Below are 26,876 nucleotides of genomic sequence, written 5' to 3'. Positions count from 1 at the left end.
AATAAAAAAAAGAAATTACATGTTTATCATTTTCATGGTACCACTTTTCATTTTTATCACCACTAAATAGACATTTTCAAAAATACATTCTTCATTAAGTGGCAAAATACTCTTATGCAATTGTTATTTATATATATAATAAATCATTATTTAAATAAAAAATAAAAAAAATAAAAAATAAAAATTAAAAAAATAGAAAAAAAAAATTATGTTTTCGAATTATACTTTTTCAAATTCGAACTTTTATATAATTTTTTTTTTAAAAAAAAAAATTCGGAATTTTTTTGAATTTTTTTTTTTAAATTTCTTTTTGAAAAAAAAAATTATGTTTGAAACTATTTTTAAAAAAAAAATTATATATTTTTTAAGTATTTATTTATATATATACTATAATCCTAAATTTCAAATTCCAAAAACCATATCCCACCCCTCAACTCTAAACCCTAAGTCTAGATTAGTTAACTTTAAAGGTATAATTGTCTTTTATCCCTTATTAAAAGTGAGAGTAAAAGTGTGTAAACATGAAAAATTGTACTACGAAAGTGTTATTTGTGGTAATTTCCCATAAAACGAATATAAAAGCACATCATTATAATTGTTTGCAAATGTAGGTTTTCCTTTTATATAGTAGTGATGTTTTTAATTTTAAAATACAAATTATGGACCATTTTACACTGTCCATCATAAAATACTAATTCCACACACATACACTATAAAATTCGATGAAAATTGAAACCTACTAGCAAACCCACCAAAATAATAAAAAAATTAACACTTCCAAATACTCATGCTTCGTTCTTTTTTTTTTTTTAAAAGGAAGTTGGGCAATAAAAATAAAAAATAAACAAACAAACTATCTTCAGTTCAAAAATCCAATTTTTTATAATTAAATTAAATTCTGTTCACTTCAAATACATATTCTTTAATTAAATTAAATTAAAGGAAAGAAATCCAATTTTTTTTAAAAACAAACAAACTATAAGTTTATAACTACACTCACTTCAAAAAAATATAAAAAATATAAAAGATGGACAATTAAAAAATAAATCCCATTGTTATGTGTGCAGATCATGCAGCCGAATATCACAATAACCGGAGCGACAACCTCGAACCGCAACCAATAATCATTAGGATCATTAGGATGTGGCCCATCACAAATCACAAAAACAAAAATGCTTTCTTAGGAACACCTTTCATTTATTTTGACATCCAGGTTTGTCTAAAAAATACTATGTTTTTATTATTCCAACTACATATGAAATGATAACTTTAAAGCACTCAACAGGAACAAAAAATGTACCAACGGTTCGAAGAAGGGAAAATTTATTACATTAGATATTTTAATCTCCTTTCCAATAATCAATGGTACATGCTTACAGTTCAACCATACATAATCAATATCAATGAGACAATAATTATTACACAGATTGAAGAAAACATTCCACCAATACCTTCATGCATATTCCGGCCCCAAAGCTACCCCCAGTTGATTAGCTTAGCAAGTGCAACCAATTTTCTCCCAGGTAAAAAAAAACCATTGCCGGTCTCGCAAACAAATAAATTCTCTTTTTTCTCACTAAAAGCAAATTATTATCACATATGTTGTTGGCCGAATATATATATAACAAGAACACAGATACAAAGATCATCATTGCATTGCGTTTACATAGGTACTAACACTTTATTAAATAATATTTATTTTAAGCAATAAATATATAATACAATCATTATTTGTAGATCCAAAATGGTACGTCTAACTATCTGGAACAATAAGGCAGAAAATTTCAGGGAGCTAAATCGCATATCTACCAGGAAAAACTAAATTGTAATCATCACAAGTATCATTCCACGGTTACATGAAGGTAATAACATAAAGTTTATGTCAAAATAAATGCTTACAAATAATTTACTTTTTCAGGGAAATTATCACTTACAACCACACCTGGATCGGGCTTTTACTTCGACACCGACATTGATATCATACAACGCTTCCAAAAGAGGAATAAACTGTTATCTTAAGCCTGATAACTAACGATACTACTAAATACTCAAAAATACTCTTTTCTCCTACGAAAATTGATTGCTCAACACAATATATTATTCAAACTTACTGTTATTTAAAAAAGAGAAAATGATCACCGCATCACATTCAAACCAAAACTCTATGGTTAAATCTACAACACACAAAATTAACAAACAACTTCTTAAACTAAAAAACTACCAATCAAAAGTATAAATTTACTTAATTTGAACATGTTATCCGCGCGTAGCGCGGACACCGGATCTAGTAAACTTAATAGAAACTAAGTCTAACAAAATGGAATATTACCGGAAAAACAAAGGTTCTGAATATAATAAACACTCTCCATGATACTCACCATCCTCTTATTAACCTCCAGACTCCAGAGAGCACCACAGACTGAGCTCCATAATTTTAATGTCCAAGCAATGCAATAAATTTGGGTGGACGTGAGGCCCCTACTACCTGCACTCTAATCCATCCTCCCAAAATATGCAAACTAAAGCAAGTTTCTAAGAAGATCAATTTAAACTAGTGGACCAAATTGATCAGGTGGTATTATAGCATATATTTTTCATAACAACATCCACTCTTTAAAGGGGCTTTCTTATATAAATAAACATAGAAACATTAATGCAGAGCGAAAATTTAAAGGCGAATACGAGGGGGAAGCTAGAAACGAATAAACACAGAAACAATAGAGAAAGAGCATAGACCATAATCGAAGAAGCTCTACAACATTCACCTTTCCAGTTTTGTTTTGTTTCTTTTGTCGCCCATTTAAGCTAAGATCAAGTAGTGGTCAGAGAAGCCAATTCTATGGGAAGCATTTTCGTCTGGCCGGATCTGATCTATATGGGAAAAATATAGCGTTTGGTTCTTGATTATTTTGCTAACGCGTCCGCCCGACCATTTCTACTCCGAGAAATATGAGACACGCTCACATCTTTGAAATCTTCATGTAATCTCTGGAACACCGCGACTATCGCGAATGTTAGCCAATCCACCGGGTTTGTAGTCATGTTCACTAGGTCCGAGTAGTCCGTCTCGAACCGTATCAAAATTATCATCATGTCTCTCATACATGAGACTGTCCAAAGTAAACATTTCATCTCAGCATGCAAAGCTGATAGACTATTGCTTCACACCCACCTTTCCAGTTTTGTTTATTGGTCCCATAATAGCTGAAAATGATCCTTTTAGAAAAACATTGTAGTACCGACACCAAAATTTTACGAGACTCGGTAGAACAGCCTTACACTAGTGTTGATAAAAGGATTGATTGCTCTAGTTATCAAAATTATATATACAAATAAAAAAATTAGACAAATTTATAAATTGATACTAATATTAGTATTTAATTTAATAAATTTATACGAATTTATATCGATTTAAACTAATTTAAGTTGTTTTACAACAATTAAAACCACTTTAAAAAGTTTTAAACTAATTTGAACTGTATAAAAATTGGATTTCAATAAAAATCGTTTTGGTTATAGAAGATAGACCGTCTAGACGGCTTAAACTGATTTCGGCAAATACTTATTATGTAACAAAGCTAAAAAATCTTAAAGCACCATTAATCCTAACACTCCAAATAGGGTGCTTAATTTTTATTTTTTTAAAATGTTTTTTGTCTGATTTAAAAAAAAAATAAAAACAAACTAATCGCGGACCGGCATACGTCAGTAGAGCCTGCAAAACAGTGCAAACACTAAAAAAACAAGGCGCTTAATTTGGACTCAGAAGCTGCGATGCTTGTTGTATTTGCGGGACCACAGTTGATAAGCATCCGCTAAACAACTGGGATAATGATGCTCTATAGCTTCCGTAAAGGCCATTTGGAAGTATTTGACTTCAGTCCTGATATTTATAAATAGCACAATGAGGCCTTACTTATTTGTACATGACAATTTAACCCCAGCATATATTTAAAACACTAAAACACCCCCAGATTTAATTATTCAAGATTGATTATTCTTAATTTTCTTCTGCTACTCTCCGGTCATCTTCGATCCTCCCAATCGCGGAACCCTAGTTGTGAGGATCGAGAATGAGTCAGCCATGTGTGGTTCTCGCAACAGCGAGCTACGATCACACGATCCGATTCTGGGAAGCCGAGAGCGGTCGCTGTTACCGCACCATTCAGTATCCTGACTCGGTAAGGAGAGATTTACTCTTCTCTCTATAGATCATCTTAAAAGCTTTCAACTTTAACAAAACCCTTGTCTTGTTTCTTCAGCATGTGAATAGGCTGGAGATAACGCCAGATAAGCGTCATCTAGCAGCAGCTTGTAATCCTCATATACGTCTCTTTGATGTCAATTCCAACAGCCCTCAACCTGTAAAGTTTCACCCTTTCTTTTGATTTACAGTGTGTTTGTGTGTGGTTTTAGTTGAATGATCTCTGTGCGATTGAATCAGGTGATGACTTATGATTCACACACCAACAATGTTATGGCAGTGGGGTTCCAGTGTGATGGGAAATGGATGTATTCTGGATCAGAGGATGGTACTGTTAAAATCTGGGACTTGAGGTTAGTGTCTATGTGTTGAGTGTCAATAGATTAAATCATTAAAGTGCAAATGCTAGGAGAAAAATATCTTGTCTTGAAGCTACTTCTTAAGTTGATGTGCATTTCTTTGCTGACTCGTAAGACCAAAATGTAGGGCTCCAGGTTGCCAAAGAGAGTATGAGAGTGTTGCCGCTGTTAACACTGTTGTTTTACACCCAAATCAGGTATATCAACTGTAAAAGCCATGTGTCATCAGTATACACTTAAGAGATCTGTTTATGCTGCGCTTAACAGACTTGTGTTTGCTTCTAGGATATTTGTCTCAGTTGCAATCACATTGTGTTTGGTCTTTATTCATGAACATTGCGTTTTTTTTCTACAGACTGAGTTGATATCTGGAGACCAAAACGGCAATATACGTGTATGGGATCTCAGAGCAAATTCGTGTAGCTGTGAACTGGTAATTTTCTTGACACGATTGTTACATTTTTCTTAGCTTTCACCGAAACAGGATCTTTAAACGATTCTGTGTAATCTCTCTTGTGGAACTAATAGGTACCAGAAGTTGATACACCTGTACGCTCCCTAACGGTTATGTGGGATGGGACTATGGTTGTTGCTGCTAACAACCGTGGAACATGTTATGTTTGGCGCTTGTTGCGCGGAAAACAGGTATGATAAGTCATTCGAGTCACATTCGTATAGTTGCCATTGCCATTTAAATTGTTGTATCGTTTTCAGACGATGACGGAGTTTGAGCCACTTCATAAGCTGCAAGCTCATAACGGCCACATCCTTAAATGCCTACTCTCTCCTGCAAACAAGTAATGTGTTTCTGACACTCTCTTATAAACCGATGTTCGTCTCCCTTCCAAGCGCTTATATATAGTTTGTTAGCAGATATCTAGCGACTGCATCATCTGATAAAACTGTCAAAATATGGAACGTCGATGGTTTCAAACTAGAGAAAGTTTTAACAGGTGAGCTCCCCCAAGTTTTTGTAGATAAACTTTTCTCATTCTCCATTGCTCTCTTACACTCTCTTACACTCTCATCAACCTTATCTAACAGGACACCAAAGATGGGTATGGGACTGCGTCTTCTCAGTGGATGGAGAGTTTCTTGTAACAGGTAATCATCACTAATCTCCATCTTAAAAAGAGACAGAACAGTCTTCTAAACTGGTTTTTGATTCTGTAATATGCACAGCATCATCGGACATGACGGCTAGGTTGTGGTCTATGCCAGCGGGAAAAGAAGTGAAGGTGTACCAAGGTCATCACAAAGCCACCGTGTGTTGTGCACTCCATGATTAAAAACATGAATTAATAGTCAAACAAAACTAAATAAAGAACAGATTCTCATTTCTTTCTTTTGTGTGCTTATAGGAAACTCTTGTACATTTGTATCAGATTCATCTCAAGTTTTAAACCTTTAATTGTTAGTTTCTTACTCCGACCTCCCTATGATCCAAACAACTCAGAAACATAATGACAAAAATTCCCTCAAACTTTTAACAAAAAAAAAAAAAAATTCCCTCAAGAAGGCCCATGTACGGCCCATTATAAGCAGCAAACCCTAGTTTCATTTATTTGACCTAGAGTATAAATAGCTTCATTTCACGAGATCTCCACCTCTCTCTCTCTCGCTCCGATACGCCATTTTTGAACTCTCTCCCAAGAACCTAACCATGGCCGAGGGACTCGTACTGAAAGGCACAATGCGCGCCCACACCGACATGGTCACCGCCATCGCCACGCCGATCGACAACTCCGACATCATCGTCACCTCCTCCCGCGACAAATCCATCATCCTCTGGAAGCTCACCAAGGACGACAAGTCCTACGGCGTCGCCCAGCGTCGTCTCACAGGCCACTCCCACTTCGTCGAAGACGTGGTCCTCTCCTCCGACGGGCAGTTCGCTCTCTCCGGAAGCTGGGACGGCGAGCTCCGTCTCTGGGACCTAGCCACCGGCGTCTCCACCCGCAGATTCGTGGGACACACGAAAGACGTCCTCTCCGTGGCCTTCTCCGTCGACAACCGTCAGATCGTGTCGGCCTCTCGTGACCGTACGATCAAGCTTTGGAACACGCTTGGTGAGTGTAAGTACACGATCTCTGAAGCTGATGGACACAAAGATTGGATTAGCTGTGTTAGGTTTAGCCCCAACACGCTTGTCCCAACCATTGTTTCGGCTTCTTGGGATAAGACTGTGAAAGTGTGGAATCTTCAGAACTGTAAGCTGAAGAGCTCTCTCGCTGGGCACTCGGGCTACCTCAACACTGTGGCTGTGTCGCCTGATGGTTCGTTGTGTGCTAGTGGTGGGAAAGATGGTGTGATCTTGTTGTGGGATTTGGCTGAGGGGAAGAAGTTGTACTCGCTTGAGGGGGGTTCGATTATTCACTCGCTTTGCTTTAGTCCCAATAGGTACTGGCTGTGTGCTGCGACTGAGAGCAGTATCAAGATCTGGGATCTTGAGAGTAAGACGGTTGTTGATGAGTTGAAGGTTGACCTTAAGGCGGAGGCTGAGAAGGATGGTGGTGCCGGAACTGGTAACCAGAAGAAGGTAATGCCGTTATTCTTACTCTTTCTAAGAAAAGTTATAACTTTTGGTTTGATTAGTTTACCGAATACATCAAAACTAGTGGCGAAAGTATACTTTGGGGATATGGTTAATTAATAAAAGTTTGATACTTTGGTTAGAAATGAATCATTTTCCGTTTTGCATAATTTTTTTCTTTGATTCATGGGATTGATGATGTTTCTGGATTCCAAAATGGTACAGGTGAACTACTGCACAAGCTTGAACTGGAGCGCAGATGGAAGCACACTGTTCAGTGGTTACACTGATGGAGTTGTCAGGGTCTGGGGCATTGGTCGTTACTAGAGACTATAAGAAGAAGATGGATGTTACCAAATTTTCTGTCGTGTTTTTGAAGTTTTTTTATGTATTACCCCCATCAAGAACCTCTATTTTCGTTTAATTCCAGAAAAAAAAAACTAAGTCCGAATGTTTACCCTTTGATAGTTTGATTACTATTCACTATTCCAAACGTCTTAATTTTTTTGTTGCAAGCAAACATGCATGATCGTAGAATTGGTTTGAGGTTCTATCTTCTCGGGTTATGACTCGAACTTTCGGCTTTATCCTTCGTACACGTCTACGTCACAGTAAACCGGCAAGGTGTTTCAACGGCATGTTGTTTGTTTATCAAAATCTCAGACAGCAAGAAGTTTTTATCTCGGCAAGCTTAAAAAAAAATCTTCAACTCTTCCTCACTCACTCATCTAGTAACTGTACATATCCTGCTAACAGATGGATTTAGCTAAGAGATGTTAATGGCGGTTTCCGCAGGGGCTTTAGCTTTTGCTTCTCCTCTCTCTCCATCCCCCGCCTTATCCGTTCGCGCCGCCTTTAGTTCTACTCCGTTGACTGTTTCCGAGATCAAAGATGAACAAGGAAACAGCAGCAGCAGCTCTTCCACCCAGAAATTCACCTACAGTCGAGCCTCCCCCGCCGTCCGATGGCCACACTTGAACCTCCGTGAGACGTATGATTCCAAAACCTCAACACAATCTCATCCTCTCCCTCCTTCTCCGGTTTCTCCGGTCTCCGATACGCCGGACTCCGGCGAATTCATCGATTCCGCCGCCTCCAGCGACCACCAAAAGGCGAACGAAGAAGCCGCCGTGGCGACTCGACGAAGGAGAGTGAAGAAGATGAACAAGGTCGCTCTGATAAGAGCCAAGGACTGGAGAGAGAGAGTCAAACTCCTAACGGATAAGATCCTAAACCTTCAACCTAACCAATTCGTCGCGGACATCCTCGACGCTCGCCTCGTTCAGATGACTCCCACCGATTACTGCTTCGTCGTCAAATCAGTCGGCGCGGTGAGCTGGCAACGAGCTCTCGAGGTTTTCGAGTGGCTCAACCTCCGCCACTGGCACTCACCCAACGCGCGCATGGTCGCGGCGATTCTCGGCGTTTTGGGGCGGTGGAATCAAGAATCTCTCGCGGTTGAGATTTTCGCTAGAGCTGAGCCAGCGGTTGGAGATACGGTTCAGGTCTACAACGCGATGATGGGGGTTTATTCGCGCAGCGGGAAGTTTACGAAGGCGCAGGAGATGCTCGACGAAATGCGGAAGAGAGGATGCGTTCCTGATTTGATTAGTTTCAATACTTTGATCAACGCTAGGGTTAAGTCCGGTGGTTTGACTCCCAATCTAGCCGTTGAGTTGTTGGATATGGTGAGGAACTCTGGTCTTAGGCCTGATGCTATTACATACAACACTCTGCTTAGCGCCTGTTCGAGGGATTCGAATTTGGAAGGGGCTGTGAAGGTTTTCGAGGACATGGAGGCGCATCGTTGCCAGCCTGACTTGTGGACTTACAATGCTATGATCTCTGTTTACGGAAGATGCGGGCTTGCTGCGAAAGCTGAGAGTCTCTTCGCGGAGCTGGAGCTTAAAGGCTACTTCCCTGACGCGGTTACTTATAATTCTTTGCTCTATGCTTTTGCTAGAGAGAGGAATACGGAGAAGGTGAAGGAGGTTTACGAGGCGATGCAGAAAATGGGGTTTGGGAAAGACGAGATGACTTACAACACGATCATTCACATGTATGGGAAGCAGGGGCAGCTTGATCTCGCGCTGAAGCTTTATAAGGACATGAAAGGGTTGTCTGGTAGAAGCCCTGATGCTATTACTTACACGGTTTTGATAGATTCGCTTGGAAAAGCAAACAGAACCGTGGAAGCTGCGGCGTTGATGTCTGAGATGCTTGATGTTGGGATCAAACCAACTCTGCAGACCTACAGTGCTCTCATCTGCGGTTATGCCAAGGCTGGGAAGCGAGAGGAGGCTGAAGAGACTTTCAGTTGCATGTTGCGCTCAGGGACTAAGCCTGATAATTTGGCGTATTCTGTAATGTTGGATGTGTTACTAAGAGGCAACGAGACAAGAAAGGCGTGGGCTTTATATCGTGATATGATTTCTGATGGTCATACACCGACTCACAGTCTGTATGAGCTGATGATACTTGGACTTATGAAGGAAAACAGGGAAGAAGACATTCAGAAAACCATCAGAGATATGGAAGAACTGTGTGGCATGAACCCACTAGAGATTTCCTCTGTTCTTGTTAAGGGCGAATGCTTTGATCTTGCTGCTAGACAGTTGAAAGTAGCTATCACCAATGGCTATGAACTGCAAAACGACACTCTGTTATCTATCCTGGGTTCCTACAGTTCATCAGGCAGGCATTCAGAAGCGTGCGAGTTACTTGAGTTTTTGAAAGAACACGCCAGTGGATCGAGGCTGCTTATAAACGAAGCACTAATTGTTCTACATTGTAAGGTTAACAATATAATTGCTGCGCTAGAAGAATACTTTACTGGCGCATGTGTTCATGGATGGAGTTTTGGCAGTTCCACCATGTATGAGTCCTTATTACACTGCTGTGTAGCGAATGAACATTACGCAGAAGCTTCTCAAGTTTTCTCTGACCTGAGACTGTCTGGCTGTGAAGCTTCAGAAAGTGTTGGTAAAAGCATGGTTGGTGTGTATTGCAAGCTTGGCTTTCCAGAGACAGCTCATCAAGTGGTTACTCAGGCTGAGACAAAAGGCTTCCACTTCGCTTGTTCGCCTACGTATACCGATATCATTGAGGCTTATGGAAAACTAAATCTATGGCAAAAAGCAGAGAGTGTGGTTGGCAACTTAAGACAAAGTGGACGAATCCCTGATCTCAAGACATGGAACAGTTTGATGACGGCTTATGCTGAGTGTGGCTGTTACGAGCGGGCAAGGGCTATATTTAACACTATGATGAGGGATGGTCCGTCTCCAAGTGTTGAATCCATCAACACTCTGTTGCATGCTTTGTGTGTAGATGGAAGGCTTGAGGAGCTATACGTTGTTGTTGAAGAGTTGCAAGATATGGGTTTCAAGATTAGTAAAAGCTCCATTCTTTTGATGCTTGACGCATTTGCTCGAGTTGGAAATATCTTTGAGGTAAAGAAGATATATAATAGCATGAAGGCTGCTGGTTACTTGCCAACAATTCGCCTTTATAGGATGATGATTGAGCTTTTCTGCAAAGGGAAACGAGTCAGAGATGCCGAAGTTATGGTTTCTGAAATGGAAGAAGCTGGCTTCAAGGTCGAGCTCGCGATATGGAATTCCATGCTGAAGATGTATACAGCTATCGAGGATTACAAGAAAACAGTTCAAGTGTACCATAGGATCAAAGAAACGGGGCTAGAACCAGATGAGACCACTTACAATACTCTCATTATAATGTATTGTAGAGACAGACGGCCAGAAGAAGGGTACTTGCTTATGCAGCAAATGAGAAATATTGGTCTTGAGCCAAAACTGGACACATACAAGAGTTTGATCTCAGCTTTTGGTAAGCAAAAATGCCTTGAGCAAGCTGAACAGCTGTTTGAAGAGCTTCTCTCCAAAGGTTATAAACTAGACCGTTCATTTTACCACACGATGATGAAAATATCCCGAGATTCTGGGAGCGACTCTAAGGCAGAGAGGCTGCTTCAAATGATGAAGAGTGCGGGAATAGAACCAACGCTTGCTACGATGCATCTGCTAATGGTTTCATATAGTTCTTCAGGAAAGCCCCAAGAAGCGGAAAAAGTTCTTAGTAACCTGAAAGAAACAGAAGTGGAACTAACAACGCTGCCATATAGTTCAGTCATTGATGCTTACCTTCGGAGCAAAGATTATAACAGTGGAATAGAAAGGCTATTGGAAATGAAGAGAGAAGGCCTGGAGCCAGACCACAGGATATGGACTTGCTTTGTTAGGGCGGCGAGTTTCTCCAAGGACAAAAATGAAGTCATGTTGCTGCTGAAAGCTCTTCAAGATATTGGTTTTGATCTTCCTATCAGGTATGAATTCCAAGTTTCCGTACATATCTTGAATGATATGATGCATTCCTTGAATAGTATATCTCTTAACTGAACCTAGGAATAATAATATCATCGTATGTTACTGATTCTCATGTTTTTTATGATTCATACCAGGCTTGTAGTCGGAAGACCTGAGTTGCTACTTTCTGAGGTGGATGAATGGTTCGAGAAACTGAAACCCATAGAGGACAATGCTGCTCTCAATTTTGCCAATGCTCTTTTGAATCTTCTCTGGGCTTTCGAGCTCAGAGCTACTGCATCATGGGTATTTCAACTGGCAATCAAAAGGGGTATCTTCAGTCGCGACGTTTTCAGGTCAGATCCTGTTTTGCATATATGTTGTCTGTTTGGGATAGTTCGTGCCTGTACTAGTCAACACTTGTTTAGTGCAAACGCTTAGGTGTTTAGCAGTCACATTAATGATTGGTTTTGACTTTCAGGGTGGCGGACAAGGACTGGGGTGCTGATTTTAGAAGATTGTCAGCAGGTGCAGCGCTTGTTGCACTAACTCTATGGCTTGACCACATGCAGGCAATTTTTCTATCTCTAATATCTGCATCTTCGCTTCATCTCACATATTAATCTTTTGACAATCATTCTCATATTCACAAACGAACCTCTGCTACAATTCTTCTGTCATTTCAGGATGCATCACTTGAAGGGTACCCAGAATCTCCAAAGTCAGTAGTCTTAATCACAGGGACCGCAGAGTATAACGGCATCTCCCTGGACAAAACCCTAAAGGCGTGTCTTTGGGAGATGGGCTCTCCATTTCTTCCATGCAAGACGAGAACAGGACTTCTAGTAGCGAAAGCTCACTCTCTCAGAATGTGGTTAAAGGACTCACCGTTCTGCTTCGACTTGGAACTAAAAGACTCAGTTTCTTTACCGGAATCAAGCTCGATGGAGCTGATCGACGGGTGTTTTATAAGACGCGGCCTTGTTCCTGCATTTAACCACATCAAAGAGAGACTTGGTGGGTTTGTATCACCAAAGAAGTTTTCGAGACTAGCTCTGCTACCGGATGAGATGAGAGAACGAGTGATTAAGACAGATATAGAAGGACATAGACAGAAGCTAGAGAAGATGAGGAAGAAGAATAAAGGAAATGAAATGGTAAACGTTAACACTCGAAGGAAGTTCATTAGAAGCAAGTAATGAGATTGTACTCGGGTTATACATACACAACACGAGTGATATGTACAAAGTGTTTTCATCTGTATGTTTTATTTATTTACTACAATGATTAGTAATTTAAAGAGTTACAATGACGTCGAACAGTTTATTACCGTTAAATATGTTGTAACCTGTAATTTTAGTTAGAAAATGTGTTATTTATGTTCTCGATTACTCTTTGTAACAGTCAAATTCAAGCAATTTCTTCGATGTTAAATCACGAAACAATTGTTTTTCTATAATTAGACGTATCTATTATACAGACAAAATTGTTCAAGAGCAACAAAGAAAACTAGTTTGGTGCATCTTGGTTCTCGACAGGAACTACTGCAGACACTTTCCTTCTAGGCGTAAGCTTCTTGACACCAACTTTGACTTGAGAGCAGTCGGTGGTCACTGTGCTGTTGTTGGATGTTTCTGCAACACTTTTGCGTCTTCGTCTTTGTTTCTTCTCCTTTACATTGTCTTGATTCTCTTTATACCATTCCAAAGACCTAACCTCTCCTCCATTGTCTAGATTCTCGATATTTTCACAGACAGTCTCATTCTCTTGTCTACATACATCTCCTGAGCATCTCTCTAATCCTTTTCTCCTTCTCTTTGGCCGCCTCTCTTTAGCAGCAGAAGATACTTCACTCTCGCATTCTGCATCTGCTTTCTTCGGTCTGAATCAACAAAAAGGGCAAATTAAGATTCATAAAACCAGTGTGAGAGTATTAGTATGTCCGATGAATAGTCAAATAACTTACCTTGCTTTGCGTTTCTTCTTCACGGCTACAATTTCGGGTTCTGGCTCAAGAGGTATCTCAGGTAGTGCAAGAAACTTGCATTCGAGAAGAGCAGGACGTTGTGATTCCCGATCAACAAAGTTACCTACAATAGCTTCTTTGCGCAACCTTGTCGCTTCTTGTAAAAGAGGCACTTGGTGTGGATATAGCTGCATCCATCTCCTCCGGCATTGATTATCAGTACGACGAGGCACATGTGAAGCGATTTTGGACCAATTACCAATCTCATGTTCTGCCATTGCTTCTCTCAACTTTGCATCTTCTTCCTTGCTCCACTTCCCATGATTTACATTGGGATCTAAACAATTCGCCCATTTCTCTCGACACTGAGTAGAGGTTCGTCCAGGAACAAAGCGAGCAATTTTATGCCAGTTTTGAGCTCCAAAGAGTGTCACAGCTACTTTCAAACGTTTTTCTTCGTCTGAGCTAAATTTCCCTACCCTCGTTCTGGTAGGATGGAGCGTCTTTTTCCATCTGAAAGTATAGAGAAGAAGAGCATAAGATCAACCATTCAACTAAGTATCTGAATTAAGACAGCAAAATGACAGGACAATAACCTCTGAACACATTCTCAATCCTACTTCATGATTATCATTAATGACTGCATATTGACGTAATCCCACATCGAGTAAACATGGACCTGATGTGTGGTTTATAAACCCCATAGACTATTTTACCAAACAAATTAGCTCTTGTGACAATTTGATTTTGGACTACACTAAATTAATAACAATAGAAAAAACTGCCAGCAAACTGTTGAATCTCTAAATTTATCTAATTCATAAAGAAATGGGTGAACGTAAAAGATAGTAACTGACCTATTAGAGCACTGAGTTCCAGCCCGTCCTTCTAATGCATTTGCGACAGTCTGCCAGTCTTTTTCACCATACAACTCCACTGCTGCGCGGAGTTGGTCATCTTCCTCTGCAGTCCATTCTTTTCTTAATATGTCTGCATTCAAGCTTCTCTGATATCGAGCCAAACATTGAAAGGGGGTCCTATTTGTCCCTAGTGACACCGCAATGTCAAGCCAGTCTGTAAAACCCTTTTCTTGGATAATTACCCGCAGGTTATTTTCCTCCTCCGCAGTCCACGGATCGTGGTTGATTAATGGATCTTCCGAGCTCATCCACCTACAACATAAAATTAAGAAAATTCATCAAATTCTCAAATGAAGAGAATGCAAGCATATACAATGTGCATATGGCTGAAAGCTGATTTATCTTACTAGAGGATGAACTTACCGAGCTTCACATTCTGCAGCAGAACGGTCCTTGACGTACATTGAGGCCAACTGATCCCAATTCACTTTCGGAAGAAACTGCCGCATCATCTCTGGTGTGATCTCAAGATTTTTGATCGATTCATTAATGGTCTCTATATCATCTGAAGATCCTTCCAAGTCGCTGTTAAAAAATTACTGTCAGTCAATTCTTAATGAAAACTTAAAACTATTTATGTATCTGCGTATCATCAATAGCAAGTTTAACAGTACTAGGCACCAGAATATGTTAGCACTTCAAAAGGGAAAGAACGAGCAGTACCTGTAACGTTCTATAGCTTCATTAAGCAGTGTTTCCTGAAGTTGTTGTTTTAGACCTTTTGCAAGATTTTCGTTCTCCTCAGTAGACCAACTTCTGCGATTCACTGAAACTGGATAGTTCTTTATTGCCATCCTATAGTTTTCAACACAACTGTTTTCCGATGGACCAAACGTCAAAGGAGATATCTTTTTATCATTATCCTACAAGAAAACAAACAGAATTTAAGAAAAGGAACGTTGTCCACCAGGTCAAAGCGTAAGCAATACTTTTCTAAGGACTATTGAACTGCAGAGGCAGGAATGATCAAAATGCGCTTACCTCTGAGCTATCACGAGGCCCACACTTTGGTGTTGAGATTAACTGGAGACGAGGATCTTTCCCCTGAGAAAGCGCCTGTTTAGTTATCCTCTTGCAAGAAGCTTGAAAGTCAACAACTATCTTAACATTCTTCTGGTGCTTCTCGTTCTGCTCGATCTTCGCTTCAATTTCAGTCAGCTTCTTTCTAAGAAACTTCTGATACGCCTGTTCCTCCGGATAGCCTCAACAAAGGCTTGTGCAGCTTCAGGGAAACTTGATGACTGGCATGTCGGGTCAAGAGTAGCAATGGCAGAGTTTTCATGTAAATCAACAGAATCACCAGCTTGTTTCCCCTGATCTGGAAAGCTTTCACAAGTATTAGACCTACTCAATATTTCTCTTGAAGGTTCATTGTCCGAGGCATGTACCTGCTTTTTCTTCCCGAGAGAATCATTCATAAACGCTCCATCTTGATCTACACAAACAATAGTAAGAAGTTACCACTAAAGCATCAAGCATATTAATCTTAAAAACTATCTTAATCCATTTGAAACAGTATCTAAAGAATCAGATAGCTAAAAAACAAGAATTAGAAATCACATTGAGCTCACCGAGATTGGCATAAGCAGAGAATCGTCTACGAATAGCACGAAGCGTTTCAAAAGAATCATCATCTTCGTCGTCGTCATCGGAGAGACTCATGGGAGGAAGGCGCGCATTCATGGACAATGCCAGCTGGCTCTTGAGGCTACGAAGCAACTCGAAGTCGTCATCACTCTCCGAATCCGAAGGCAGTGGAAAACCCGGGAGGACCCGTCGACGAAGCTAATTGGCTCTTGAGGCTCCGAAGCATCTCGAAGTCGTCTTCGTTCTCCGAATCCGACGGTATCTCTCCCCCGCCGCCGCCTCCTCCCTCACCGGATTTTGCAATAACATCATCGGAATTGGACTCGGGGACAATACAGGCGCGTCTTAAGTCTTCGAGATCTTCACCGATGCCGTCGTCGTCTTCTTCTTCGTCGTCATCGTCATCAGACTCGAACAAGGCTCCGCGATTCATGGCGTTACAGCGAGCTGAGAAAACGTGTATGGGAGAAACGAAACGGCTGCAAGAGAAAGGTTTATTGGCACCTTTGCTTGCGCCTCCTCCGGGAAGAACCAGAAGAAGCCTTTTAAGGCGGCACAGCATCATACGGATCCAATCGGGTCGGTCCGGGTCGCTAACCTTTTGTTAATGGGCTTAGGCCCATATTTTTGAATTTTGAAAACAAAGCGAGCTGTATTCAACTTTGTTCATTTGTATTGATTTTTTAAGAATTTTTTTATTTATCTTTAGCTTTTAGGTGAGTTATGAAATAAAAAATGATTTAGTTAGAGCAATGTATAATCTTATCTGAAATTGAGATTTGAATTTTGATATCTTTAACTAATAAACTTCACTAAAATGTCTTTAAATTACCATATTTTTTCTCAATTTTACTATTTAAAATATTTTTATTAACAATTAAATTTTAAAATTACAATTTTAGCAACATTCAATTTAATTTCATAAAATATATAATTTGTTATATTTTAAACGCAAATCGGCTCAAATGAATACACACTCAAAATACCCATAAACTTGGATTATAAACCGGTTAAAATTGACAAAACGAAAACCGGTTAAGTCGATTAACATTAGCGATAAAGAGAGTCGAAGCTCACAAAATAAACCGGGTTTTGTGGTTTCTTAGGGTTCACGTCACCCGAACCGAAACAGAGTCAAACTACACAATACCATGGTCTAAGGCTCTAAGCCACCACACATAGTGTTGTTATTATTAGCCGATAGATATAAACATAAGGCTGAGACATTCAGCAGAGGTTGGTTTCGAAGTTGAGACAGATGCCCATACTGAACAGCTCCTGATACAGAAGCTTAGCTCCATACGGCACGTTCACCATCACCACATAGTCCGGAGACTCGCACAGCCTGCAATACGGTCCTCTGATCCTTCTTCCACTGCTCGCCACCCTCTCGATCACGTTCGCTGCGCTTTTACAGTTCCTGCAGATGTGCATCTGTGAAGAGTCACTCAGAGTGAACAGACGCTCGTGCAGGTTCGCTGATGCACCGTGAGCAATCAGGCAGTCTCGCTCCATCTCTCCGAACTTGATTCCGCCGAACCTCTTCCTGTCTGCAACTGGCTGGCGCGTGAGTGGGTGAACTGGTCCGGTGTTCCTGAACTTGACCTTGTCCTCCGACATGTGGATGAGTCGCTGGTAGAAATTTGGGCCCATGAAGATGAGTGAACGCATCATCTCTCCTGTTCTTCCATTGTAGACCCTTTCGTTTCCCGATCTTGAAAAGCCAGCCCTGAGACCACAGACAAACATTTACAATCCGTAATGGATCAGGTGTCAAGAATCAAGAATAATCTACGAAACACATTCAGTTAATCACAAGACAAATGACGCTCAGTTATATCTACTGACTTTAGCACAAAGCCCTACTGTTTCAATGAAACATATTCAAAGAATCACATAATCACAAGGCAAATGACGCTCAGTTTATCTACTACTGACTTTAGCACAAAGCCATGTACTGTTTCAATGAAACACATTCAATGAATCACATAATCACAAGGTAAATGACGCTCAGTTTATCTACTGACTTTAGCACAAAGCCCTGTACAGTTTCAATGAAACATATTCAAAGAATCACATAATCACAAGGCAAATGGCGCTCAGTTTATCTACTACTGACTAAAGCACAAAGCCATGTACTGTTTCAATGAAACACATTCAATGAATCACATAATCACAAGGTAAATGACGCTCAGTTTATCTACTGACTTTAGCACAAAGCCCTGTACAGTTTCAATGAAACATATTCAATAAAATCACATAATCACAAGGCAAATGACGCTCAGATTATCTACCGACTTTAGCACACATCCCTGTACTGTTTCAGTCCTTTTCAACACTATGCAGACAATGATCAAACCAAGTGGCAGTGTGAAGAAGGTACCTGTGAAGCTGGTCGGTTATGTCATCGACACTGGGAGTGGAGAAAGGAGTGGCATGGCGTGTCACTTTGGAGTATGCATCAGACTTGCCTTTCTTCTTTTGCATAGGACAAGCTATTCCTTTGGAGAGAGCAGCCTCCAAGAGTTGGCCCGGTGTTTGCCGAGAAGGGAATGCATGCGGGTTGATCACGATATCAGGAACTATGCCTTGATTCGTGAAAGCAAAATTCTCCTGCTCCTCTATATAGCCTAAAACACCCTTCTGGCCATGCATACTGGAAAATTTATCTCCAAGACATGGAGAACGAACCTGCAAGATGTAAAAGACAGATCAATGGAAACACTATAATAGCTCAAAGGTATGCGTTATTTGAAACACAGCTCACTAAGGTATGATCTGGAACTTACCTGTCTCAGAGAAACAGTAGCATAATTCTTCCCATCGTCATTGGATGATAGAACCACCTTCTGCACTATCCCTCTCTCAGTGTGCTTCAGTTTCACGCTGTGATCAGTCCCAGACTCGGTGCATCTGCCAATGACAATATCACCACTGTGCATATTAGCACCAACAAAGGGGAACCCGTCATCATCTAGGCTGTCTACTCTGCCAATCTTGCTGTGTGTCTTTCCAAACTGAACAACCTCGTCCATCTTTTTCCTCTTCTCCGAGTCTTTACTGTCAACATCAGCTTTATAGCTCCTGATCTGTTCTGAACGGAACATACCACGTTCCAGCGAAGCCTTGTTCATCACAATGGAGTCCTCCTGGTTGAACCCGAGATGAACATTCACAGCAACAATTGCGTTCTGACCATTGAACAACACATCCTTCTGAAGACACTCTGACGCCATTGTCTTGAAAAGTGGCTTCTGGGGATAGAACAGCTGCTGGGACAGGGTATCACAGCGGATGTTAGGGTTCGTTGAGGAGAACCCAATGGCTTGCTGGCAATGCTTCTGGGACTGGTAGAGAACTCTCCTACCATGATCATGATTCGCAAACGGCACAATCGCACAGCTCACACCCAACAGGAAGGACAAATCCAGTTCGCAGTGAGTGTAACTCTTCTGCTGTTTCAGAAGCTGCTTGGTTCCCCATGCGGTGGTACAGTCTTCTTCTTCCTCAATCCCGATCAGCTCGAGAATCCCTTGGTCAAGAAGATGCTCAAAGGTGTACTTCGATGGTTTACTTTGCTTCAACTTGTGGAGATTTTCCACAACCATGAGGGGACGGAGAAGTCTGCCAGCGTCAGTAAAAATCCGTACCTCCTTGTCATCTTTATCTAGCTTAATTTCCATCTGCAAAGAATGACATAAAAACATTTGAGAACTGTAATAAGATCCAAGGTAAATACAATACAAGAAATTTGTTAAAACAGGAGATACCTGACGAGGTAATTCACTTTGACGCCTCCTGCTTTTCAACTCCGCAACAAAGTAGTCAGAATCTGAACATACTCCAACCCAGTCTCCATTGAGGAGAACCTTGTGCTTCCCGCTCAGTGGTGTACTGGTATCGTCCACCAGCTCTTCCATTCCACTATCGAAGAGTTTTTCCACCACAGGCTCCATAATTTGAGTGCTGACAAGTCCAAGGAGAGACAGGTTCTTCACAAGACCACAATTTTCGCCATCTGGGGTTGACAAAAAGCATACTCTGCCCCAGTGAGAGGGATGCCTGTTGCATATATTATAAACAAATGCAGTCACATTTCAGTTTTTAAAGCCAAAAAAAACGCAATGTTAAGTTCCCAACAACGTTCCAACATTTCACAGCTCACATTTCAATGTAACTATAATGGATAACCTCATTGTCGACATCAGGAAAAATTCACAAGATAGAGTGACTCACGGAAAAAGAAACACGAAAAACAGTATCGGAATTGCTTAATGGCAGTAAAATCTAAACAAAATCAGTATAAATTTCGGTCAAGCACAGAAGGATCTGCAGGAAACAGTGGTCATCATCACAACTATATGAAAGAGTCTAATACCACTAAAACAGACTGACGAACATGTAAGACCGTGCATATACTTATATTTCAAACAAAGCAGGGGGTTTTGGAAATTCCACTTACGGATATCTAGCATCTCCAACTTTGCCGGTATACAGGACCTGTTGCCGCGTTCTCCGCAGATCAATCAAACTCTGGAGTGGATTTGCACGACCAGATTAGCGACAACACCTGAAACCCTTTCCATCTTCCTGAAAGGATGACACCATGCTCCAGTGGAGAAGGCTCTACTAAGTCCATTTGTTATAATGGAAGCATCCAAGTAGTGCTCGATAGGCTTCAGATCGCCATCGCATCCGTGAGGTGTCTCTGCATGGCTTTGGTCATTGTTCTTCTAGCATGCGCCAAATGCACCCTTAGTTCCCTTTCCAGCAGCTCTCCAGCTAGTTCGATCCTCTTGTTCCTAAAGTTGTCTCTGTTCTCACACTTTCTTTTCCAGCATATGCGCTAAAAAGGCATTTCACCATGTAGCCCAAGAATCGTGCTTTCTGCTTCAAACTCTTGAGGCCTGGAAACAGGTACAGACTTAGGCATTCATCCACACTCTCACCAGGTGGGAATTTTGTGCCTTTTATCTGCTGTTCAACATATGCCAGAGCATTCCTCCCATGGCGAAAATCTTCGCAAACCGAATCAGCTTCCTGGATCGCAGCTACGACGCTGTTGGTAATACTTGCATCACCACCATCGAAAGCAATTAGATCTACAGCCTCTTTGTCTGACGCAACACCCAGCGCAAAGAAGAGGACCCAGACTGGGATCTCAGTTGACAGAAAGTACACTGTCAGTACTTTCTCTTTTCTCTTAAGTCTTCAGCTTTCTGATTCTCTGATAGACGCACAATGAAACGATTCCTTTTGGTTTCGGACCTGTAGGAGACGGTCCATGGTGAATTAGAAATCCAAAGTCTCTTTGTGCACATCTGTTCTTGAGCAATAAAGACCTGCAAAACACATTTCTTCACGTTAGTAACTTGTATAACAGCTTGGATATGTTTTCCAGTGTATATATATATATATATATATATACAGTATTGGAACGAAAGAAAGCAAAAAAATTGTCAGCAGTTGAAACAGTTTAGGCAAATAAGTGCAATATGCATATTATGTGAAGAACACACAATCCAATAGTTCAGAATAGTAATCCATGACAGTGGAAATGTAACTATTTGGAGTAACTCACCTTCTCGGCTCCTTTTATCACAAAGTATCCACCCTGGTCAAATGCACACTCCCCCTTTCTGTAGCTTTCCACATGCTTCCCTCTCTCCGTTGTGTTGCAAAGCACAGACTTCACCATCACAGGTATCCTACCAATCGGGATGTCCTGCGTCTTCTTAGACAGTATCTGCTTCTCCACATATTCGTCTTGTCCCGTCTTGAACTTGTCTCTTTTAACAACTTTCTTAACGAACACCTAGTCAATTTATAAAGAGAAGAGTCAGTTACACAACAAAATAACCAGTAATAAGAAGGCAGCAAACCAAAAACTTCATCAAAAGTTTGACAGATAAGAGCCATTGCATACACGCATAGATCACACACAATGTAAGCAGGACGTGAGGGAGATGTAGTAAAACTAAGTTAACCCCAAAACGTTTCCCCTTATATTTCATACTATACGTTATTAACTCTTTAAGACTAACAATTAACACAATTTAGAACAAAAAGGTGATATTTTTAATCAGTTTCCTTACCTCAACATCGACATTAACTTTCATCCTGGCCGAGTAGGTCATGTTCTGAAGCCTAGCGTGCCACGGGAGAAACACAAGCTCCTTATCATCAGAGTATAAGGTAGGCTTATCCACGCTGACTTCTCCGAACTTCACCGTCGCGTATCTCCACTCATGGTCCTTGTTCTTCGTGGGGTCAAAGGACGGCTCAACGAGCATCTCACCGGAGGACTCAAACACGCTCTGAAGGCCGTGATCGATGAAGAAGTTGTAGGAGTTGAGCTGGTGGCTGACGAGGCCGTACTCGTCGAAGAAGGACGTCGCAGCTTTCTTGCAGAAGCTCTGAAGAAAGGGCTCTCCTAGGTCGCGTAAATCGATTTCCCCAGCGGCCTCAATCTCTTCAATGTCTATATCGGTCATGTTTAAAGAAACCTACACAGGAAAATAAACCCTAAACGAAGTCAGCGAAACGATTACGGAGTCGCTAATGTCATCAGCAGCACAAATGCATGTCTCGATCGCCAAATTTTCACCGGAGACGAAACAAGGACCGTAAATAGAAAGCAGAATTTCGGGAAATCTAAAGCTTTAAACAGCTGAATCGAAGTTTGATAGAGTGAACGAGTACCTAGCTGGAACGATGGGGTGAAACGGCGGTGGCAGGAGAGAGTAAAGTGACCGTCGTCACCGGAAAAGTCTCTGGAAATGCGGAGAGAAAAACCCTTGCTCGGTTAGTGTACGAGGACTGTGGAGATAAAACCAAAAGAGTGTCTGTCGCTTTTGCAAATGACAGATATGCCCCTTAGCTTGTTCTCGCGTCTGTGTGATTCAAAAAGGGTAGTAATGTCACTTTTGTTAACACAGCCATCATCATATTTCCTTGCATTTTTCAATTAATCAGATAAGATGAAATTAAAGCTTTTCGATATTTTGATAAGCTTCATAGTCTTGCAGGAAAAAATATTGCAAAAATGCAAATGTATATTCCTTTTTGGTGCTTCAACTTTTTTTATGCGTTGAAAATTTGGAATGTCAAATAAAATCATTACTCACCCATAGACCAATTGGTTTCTTATTATTTGCATCTGCATATGTATAGATAAAGCTTTCTCAGTATTGCATTTGATATGTTACATATTGTCACACAATGCAATCTCAGAAGCACGAACCAGCCTTAAGATTGGTCCAACTCTATAAATGAATTCTCCAGAGGTATAGTTGTATAGTGAGACACTTGAGAGAGTAACAAGTTCAGTAAAGAACAAAAAAACTGAAGTGATAAACATATATCAGAGCCAAAATCATCCAAAAATCAATGAACCATGAAGAAACTCACAATCTCATTTTCACACACAAAAGAACAGAAAGTATTGTTTTTGACAAAGATATGCAGACAACAAGACTCGCACACACCAACAAAGCCTCACAGACACACGGCCATACAAAAGATCCAAAGCCTTCAAAAGAAGTAAAAGCTTTTTCAAAAAGAGACAAAGAGGACCTTTCCAGAGATATTTATAAAATTCACACCTCAAGTCTTTATTGAGGAGTTAAGCTCCAAACCCGGATACAAGCATCTTCACCAGAACTCACAACATGGGTATCATCAGCGAAACCCAGACCATAACACTCCACCTAAGTGAGCTCCTTTATGGTCATCCGTGTGGAAGCTGGTTTGTCCACTTCATACACAATCACGCATGTGTCTAAGGATCCCGTAGCAACCATTGTGCTGTTTGGAGACCAAGCTAGGCAGTTTATGCGGGCGCTATGGTAAAGCATGTTCTTCAGCTGCATCTGTTTTTTCAAAAAAAAAACACGATGTAAGATCAGTGTTAGTGTTGGAGATTCATGGTCAGGTTCTAAATAATCTTTAGTTACCTCTCTGGAGGCTCTGTCCCATACAACTGCTTCTCTGTTCAAATCAGCAGATGCAAACATAGACAAATCCGGGGAGTAACGTATGACGCTGATGGCGCCTCTGTGTCTCTCAAAACTGCTTCCTCGGTGAGAGAGTCGCCATTAACAGAATACAGATGGAGCTTACCGTCTTGACCACCGACAATAGCTTCAGTTCCATCAGGTGTTACAGCCAAAGCAGTGACGGTGAACCCAAGGTTGATGGTTGACACTACTTGCTCACCACGGAGAAACACAACTCCTGATTCAAAGGCCACCAGAAGGAGACCAGGTGAGAGTGGTGCAAGGCTTAGATCATTTGGTTGGTTTCCAACGCCAATAGACTCTTCGTTTGTGACCTGACCGTCTTGATAAGAAATCCTGGATATCTGGATAAGCATCAAATAGTAAAAGAATGCGATAAGCTGCTTAGTTTATCAGTAAAAATATCTTAAAGAGTAAAGTGTGAATGATCTTAAGAGACCATACAAGCAATTTGAAAACCAGCTTACCGTATTGTCAAATCCAGATGTGATTATCTCTTCTTCATGAGCAGCAAAGCACTTTATCTGAGAGTTTTGCTTCCGCTGCAATTTACCGCAAAAACCACGTCCCATCATCCATTTACATATCAGACCATCATAGCTACCGGATAGTATGTAGTCGGAATTTCCTCTGAGCACAGATAAGGAAGAGATGTTCTTCATATGTCCCGAAAACTGGAAGGGGGATTTATCAAGATCGCTTGCTGAGAATATGCTGATTGTACCACCTAGAGAAACAGTGACAATGTGATCGTTCTGCCACAGACACCCGACAAGCATATCGTCCACTCCACCTGATGATCCTGGACAAGTCAACGTGGTCTTCAACGTTCCGTTACCAGAATCCGAGATTTCCCATACTTTAGCCGACTTGTCTGCAGATACAGTGAGGACCTGACTCGTCATTTAAACATATACAAAAGTGAGTACGGACGCAGCATCAACCATACTATAATCAAGAATTAAAATATAGAAAATATTTCACTGTCTTCATATAAACAGAAATAGCTCATGCATCTACAATCAAATATCATATGCTATTAATCCATCTATTCAAGCCTATATAACGGATTCAGACAATAAGTGAGAATATATTACAACAAATACCCTAGCTCAGTACCTCTTTGCCATCAGGACTCCAGCTAACAGCGTAGATGCTACCTTTATGCACATCTTCAGACGAGAGTTTCTCCCAGTTTCTCACAAGTCTTTCCATCATATATGATTCCCTTTTTGTCTGAACTTACAGTAATGAACTTGCTTCCATCTGGTGAATACCTCACACAGTTGACAAAGTTGGAATGCTCTCTATTGTTGATCAACAAACAACAACAACCTCTTAAGCACACAGATATACAAAAATGAATTTTCTTTCTTTAAAAAAAAGGAGCGAACATCAGACCTGCTTGAGAGCTTGAACTTGAAAGGAGGACCTTCGTAGAAATTAACCAGAAATCCTCCCCGCAAGTTACAATGCGGAACGGTCTGGTCGGCTTGAAAGCACAGCTAAGAACACGCCTAGAGTGTCCATCAAACTCTCTCCCACATTCGATCCTGAATCCCACCTAACAGAGGTAAAAAAGGCATTTCCAGTCAAACAAAACAACACAGGAAACCAGTCAAGAATCTATCATTGATAACACTGAGTTCGATCTGATTCAACAAATCCAATGCAACAATCAGCAGAAAGAAATAAACTTAGACTGATCATTCGAAGTCAATGCAATAAACCAAACAAGTTAGGTAACGAGTCAAGAATCTATCATTGATACCACTAAGTTCGATCTAATTCAACAGATTCAATGCAACAATAAGCAGAAAAACATAAACTTTGACTGATCAATCGAACCCAATGCACAGGAAACTGTCAATAATCTGTCACTGAGACACTGAGTTCGATCTGATTCAACAAATCCAATGCAACAATCAGCAGAAAGACATAAACTTAGACTGATCACTCGAACTCCATACACAGGAACGAGTCAAGAATCTGTCATTGAGTCACTAAGTTCGATCTAATTCAGCAAATCCAATACAACAATCAGCAGAAAGAAATAAACTTAGACTGATCATTCGAAGTCAATGAAATAAACCAAACAAGTCAGCTAACGAGTCAAGAATCTATCATTGAGACACTAAGTTCGATCTAATTCAACAAATCCAATGCAACAATCAGCAGAAAACATAAACTTAGACTGATTGGTCAAACTCCATACACAGGAAACGAGTCAAGAATCTATCATTGAGACACTGAGTTCGATCTGAATCAACAAATCCAATACAACAATCAGCAGAAAGACATAACTTAAACTGCTCATTCGAAGTCAATGCAATAAACAAAACAAGACAAGGCAACGAATCAAGAATCTATCATTGATACACTAAGTTCGATCGATCTAATTCAACAAACTCAATGCACCAATCAGCACAAAAAACATAATCTTTGACTGATCAATCGAAGTCAACTCACATGAAAGCACGAACGAGAGACTTCCTTTGCCATCACCAGAAGCAACGATCCGCATCCCATCCCGACCACTGGAGATCATCGATCCTCCCAGCCAAAACCTTAAACTCCTTCTTCAGCACATGATCGTCGCGAGCTCCCCAGATTCTCACCGTCCCCGAGACGTCCCCCGACGCGATCCACTCGCCGTTGGGGGAGTACCGCGCCACCGTAGCTGGGTAAGCGTGCTCTCCGTAGATGGAGACCTTCAAGGGGTTGTTGAGGTCGAGGATCACGACGGATCGGGCGTTGGTGTAGAGCATGGTGTCGGACTTGGAGTCGCCGGAGATCAGGATTCCGCGACCCCTCTCCGTCGAGGGGATGCAGGCGTAGGTTTCGGCGAGAGTCATCGTTGAGAAGAGAGGACTTTGCGGAGATCGGGTTTGAGTGTTTTTCGGGGGGTTTACGGGGATCGCGAAGGAAAAGGTGAGAGGAGAAGGAGACCACACAGAGAGAGAC

The 26,876-nt window shown here is 40.9% G+C and overlaps 4 protein-coding genes and 2 pseudogenes across 4 annotated transcripts; 3 read left to right on the top strand and 3 right to left on the bottom strand.

Moving 5' to 3' along the window:
* The first annotated feature begins 3,921 nt into the window (after positions 1-3,921).
* LOC125594298 (target of rapamycin complex subunit LST8-1) lies at positions 3,922-5,988 on the top strand. Its single transcript, XM_048770557.1, has 10 exons — positions 3,922-4,181; positions 4,263-4,364; positions 4,445-4,557; positions 4,691-4,760; positions 4,919-4,996; positions 5,092-5,208; positions 5,278-5,360; positions 5,437-5,516; positions 5,608-5,667; positions 5,746-5,988. The coding sequence occupies exons 1-10, from the start codon at positions 4,074-4,076 to the stop codon at positions 5,850-5,852; spliced, it is 918 nt and encodes a 305-aa protein (XP_048626514.1). The 5' UTR covers positions 3,922-4,073; the 3' UTR covers positions 5,853-5,988.
* A 152-nt stretch (positions 5,989-6,140) lies between these two features.
* LOC125594297 (receptor for activated C kinase 1C-like) lies at positions 6,141-7,582 on the top strand. The gene is made up of 2 exons (XM_048770556.1): positions 6,141-7,102; positions 7,322-7,582. Exons 1-2 carry the CDS (start codon positions 6,227-6,229, stop codon positions 7,421-7,423), a joined length of 978 nt encoding a protein of 325 aa, XP_048626513.1. The 5' UTR covers positions 6,141-6,226; the 3' UTR covers positions 7,424-7,582.
* A 206-nt stretch (positions 7,583-7,788) lies between these two features.
* Positions 7,789-12,804, top strand: LOC106390130 (pentatricopeptide repeat-containing protein At3g18110, chloroplastic). The gene is made up of 4 exons (XM_013830523.3): positions 7,789-11,441; positions 11,577-11,777; positions 11,903-11,993; positions 12,108-12,804. The coding sequence occupies exons 1-4, from the start codon at positions 7,870-7,872 to the stop codon at positions 12,618-12,620; spliced, it is 4,377 nt and encodes a 1,458-aa protein (XP_013685977.3). The 5' UTR covers positions 7,789-7,869; the 3' UTR covers positions 12,621-12,804.
* Positions 12,805-12,830: 26 nt separating this feature from the next.
* Positions 12,831-16,425, bottom strand: LOC125594296 (annotated as a pseudogene).
* A 485-nt stretch (positions 16,426-16,910) lies between these two features.
* LOC125574814 lies at positions 16,911-22,709 on the bottom strand (annotated as a pseudogene).
* Positions 22,710-23,291: 582 nt separating this feature from the next.
* On the bottom strand, positions 23,292-26,876 carry LOC106390133 (actin-interacting protein 1-2). Its single transcript, XM_048770554.1, is given in 12 exon segments — positions 23,292-23,765; positions 23,850-23,962; positions 23,965-24,256; positions 24,380-24,805; positions 25,032-25,097; positions 25,099-25,219; positions 25,314-25,362; positions 25,365-25,449; positions 25,452-25,476; positions 26,382-26,403; positions 26,406-26,443; positions 26,445-26,876. Coding segments are annotated over 12 exon segments (1,722 nt in total). The 5' UTR covers positions 26,768-26,876; the 3' UTR covers positions 23,292-23,603.

The sequence above is a fragment of the Brassica napus genome (genome assembly GCF_020379485.1).
Source record: "Brassica napus cultivar Da-Ae chromosome A5 unlocalized genomic scaffold, Da-Ae chrA05_Random_38, whole genome shotgun sequence".
In the NCBI taxonomy this organism is placed as follows: Eukaryota; Viridiplantae; Streptophyta; class Magnoliopsida; order Brassicales; family Brassicaceae; genus Brassica; species Brassica napus.
This window is presented reverse-complemented; position numbering and strand designations above follow the sequence as displayed.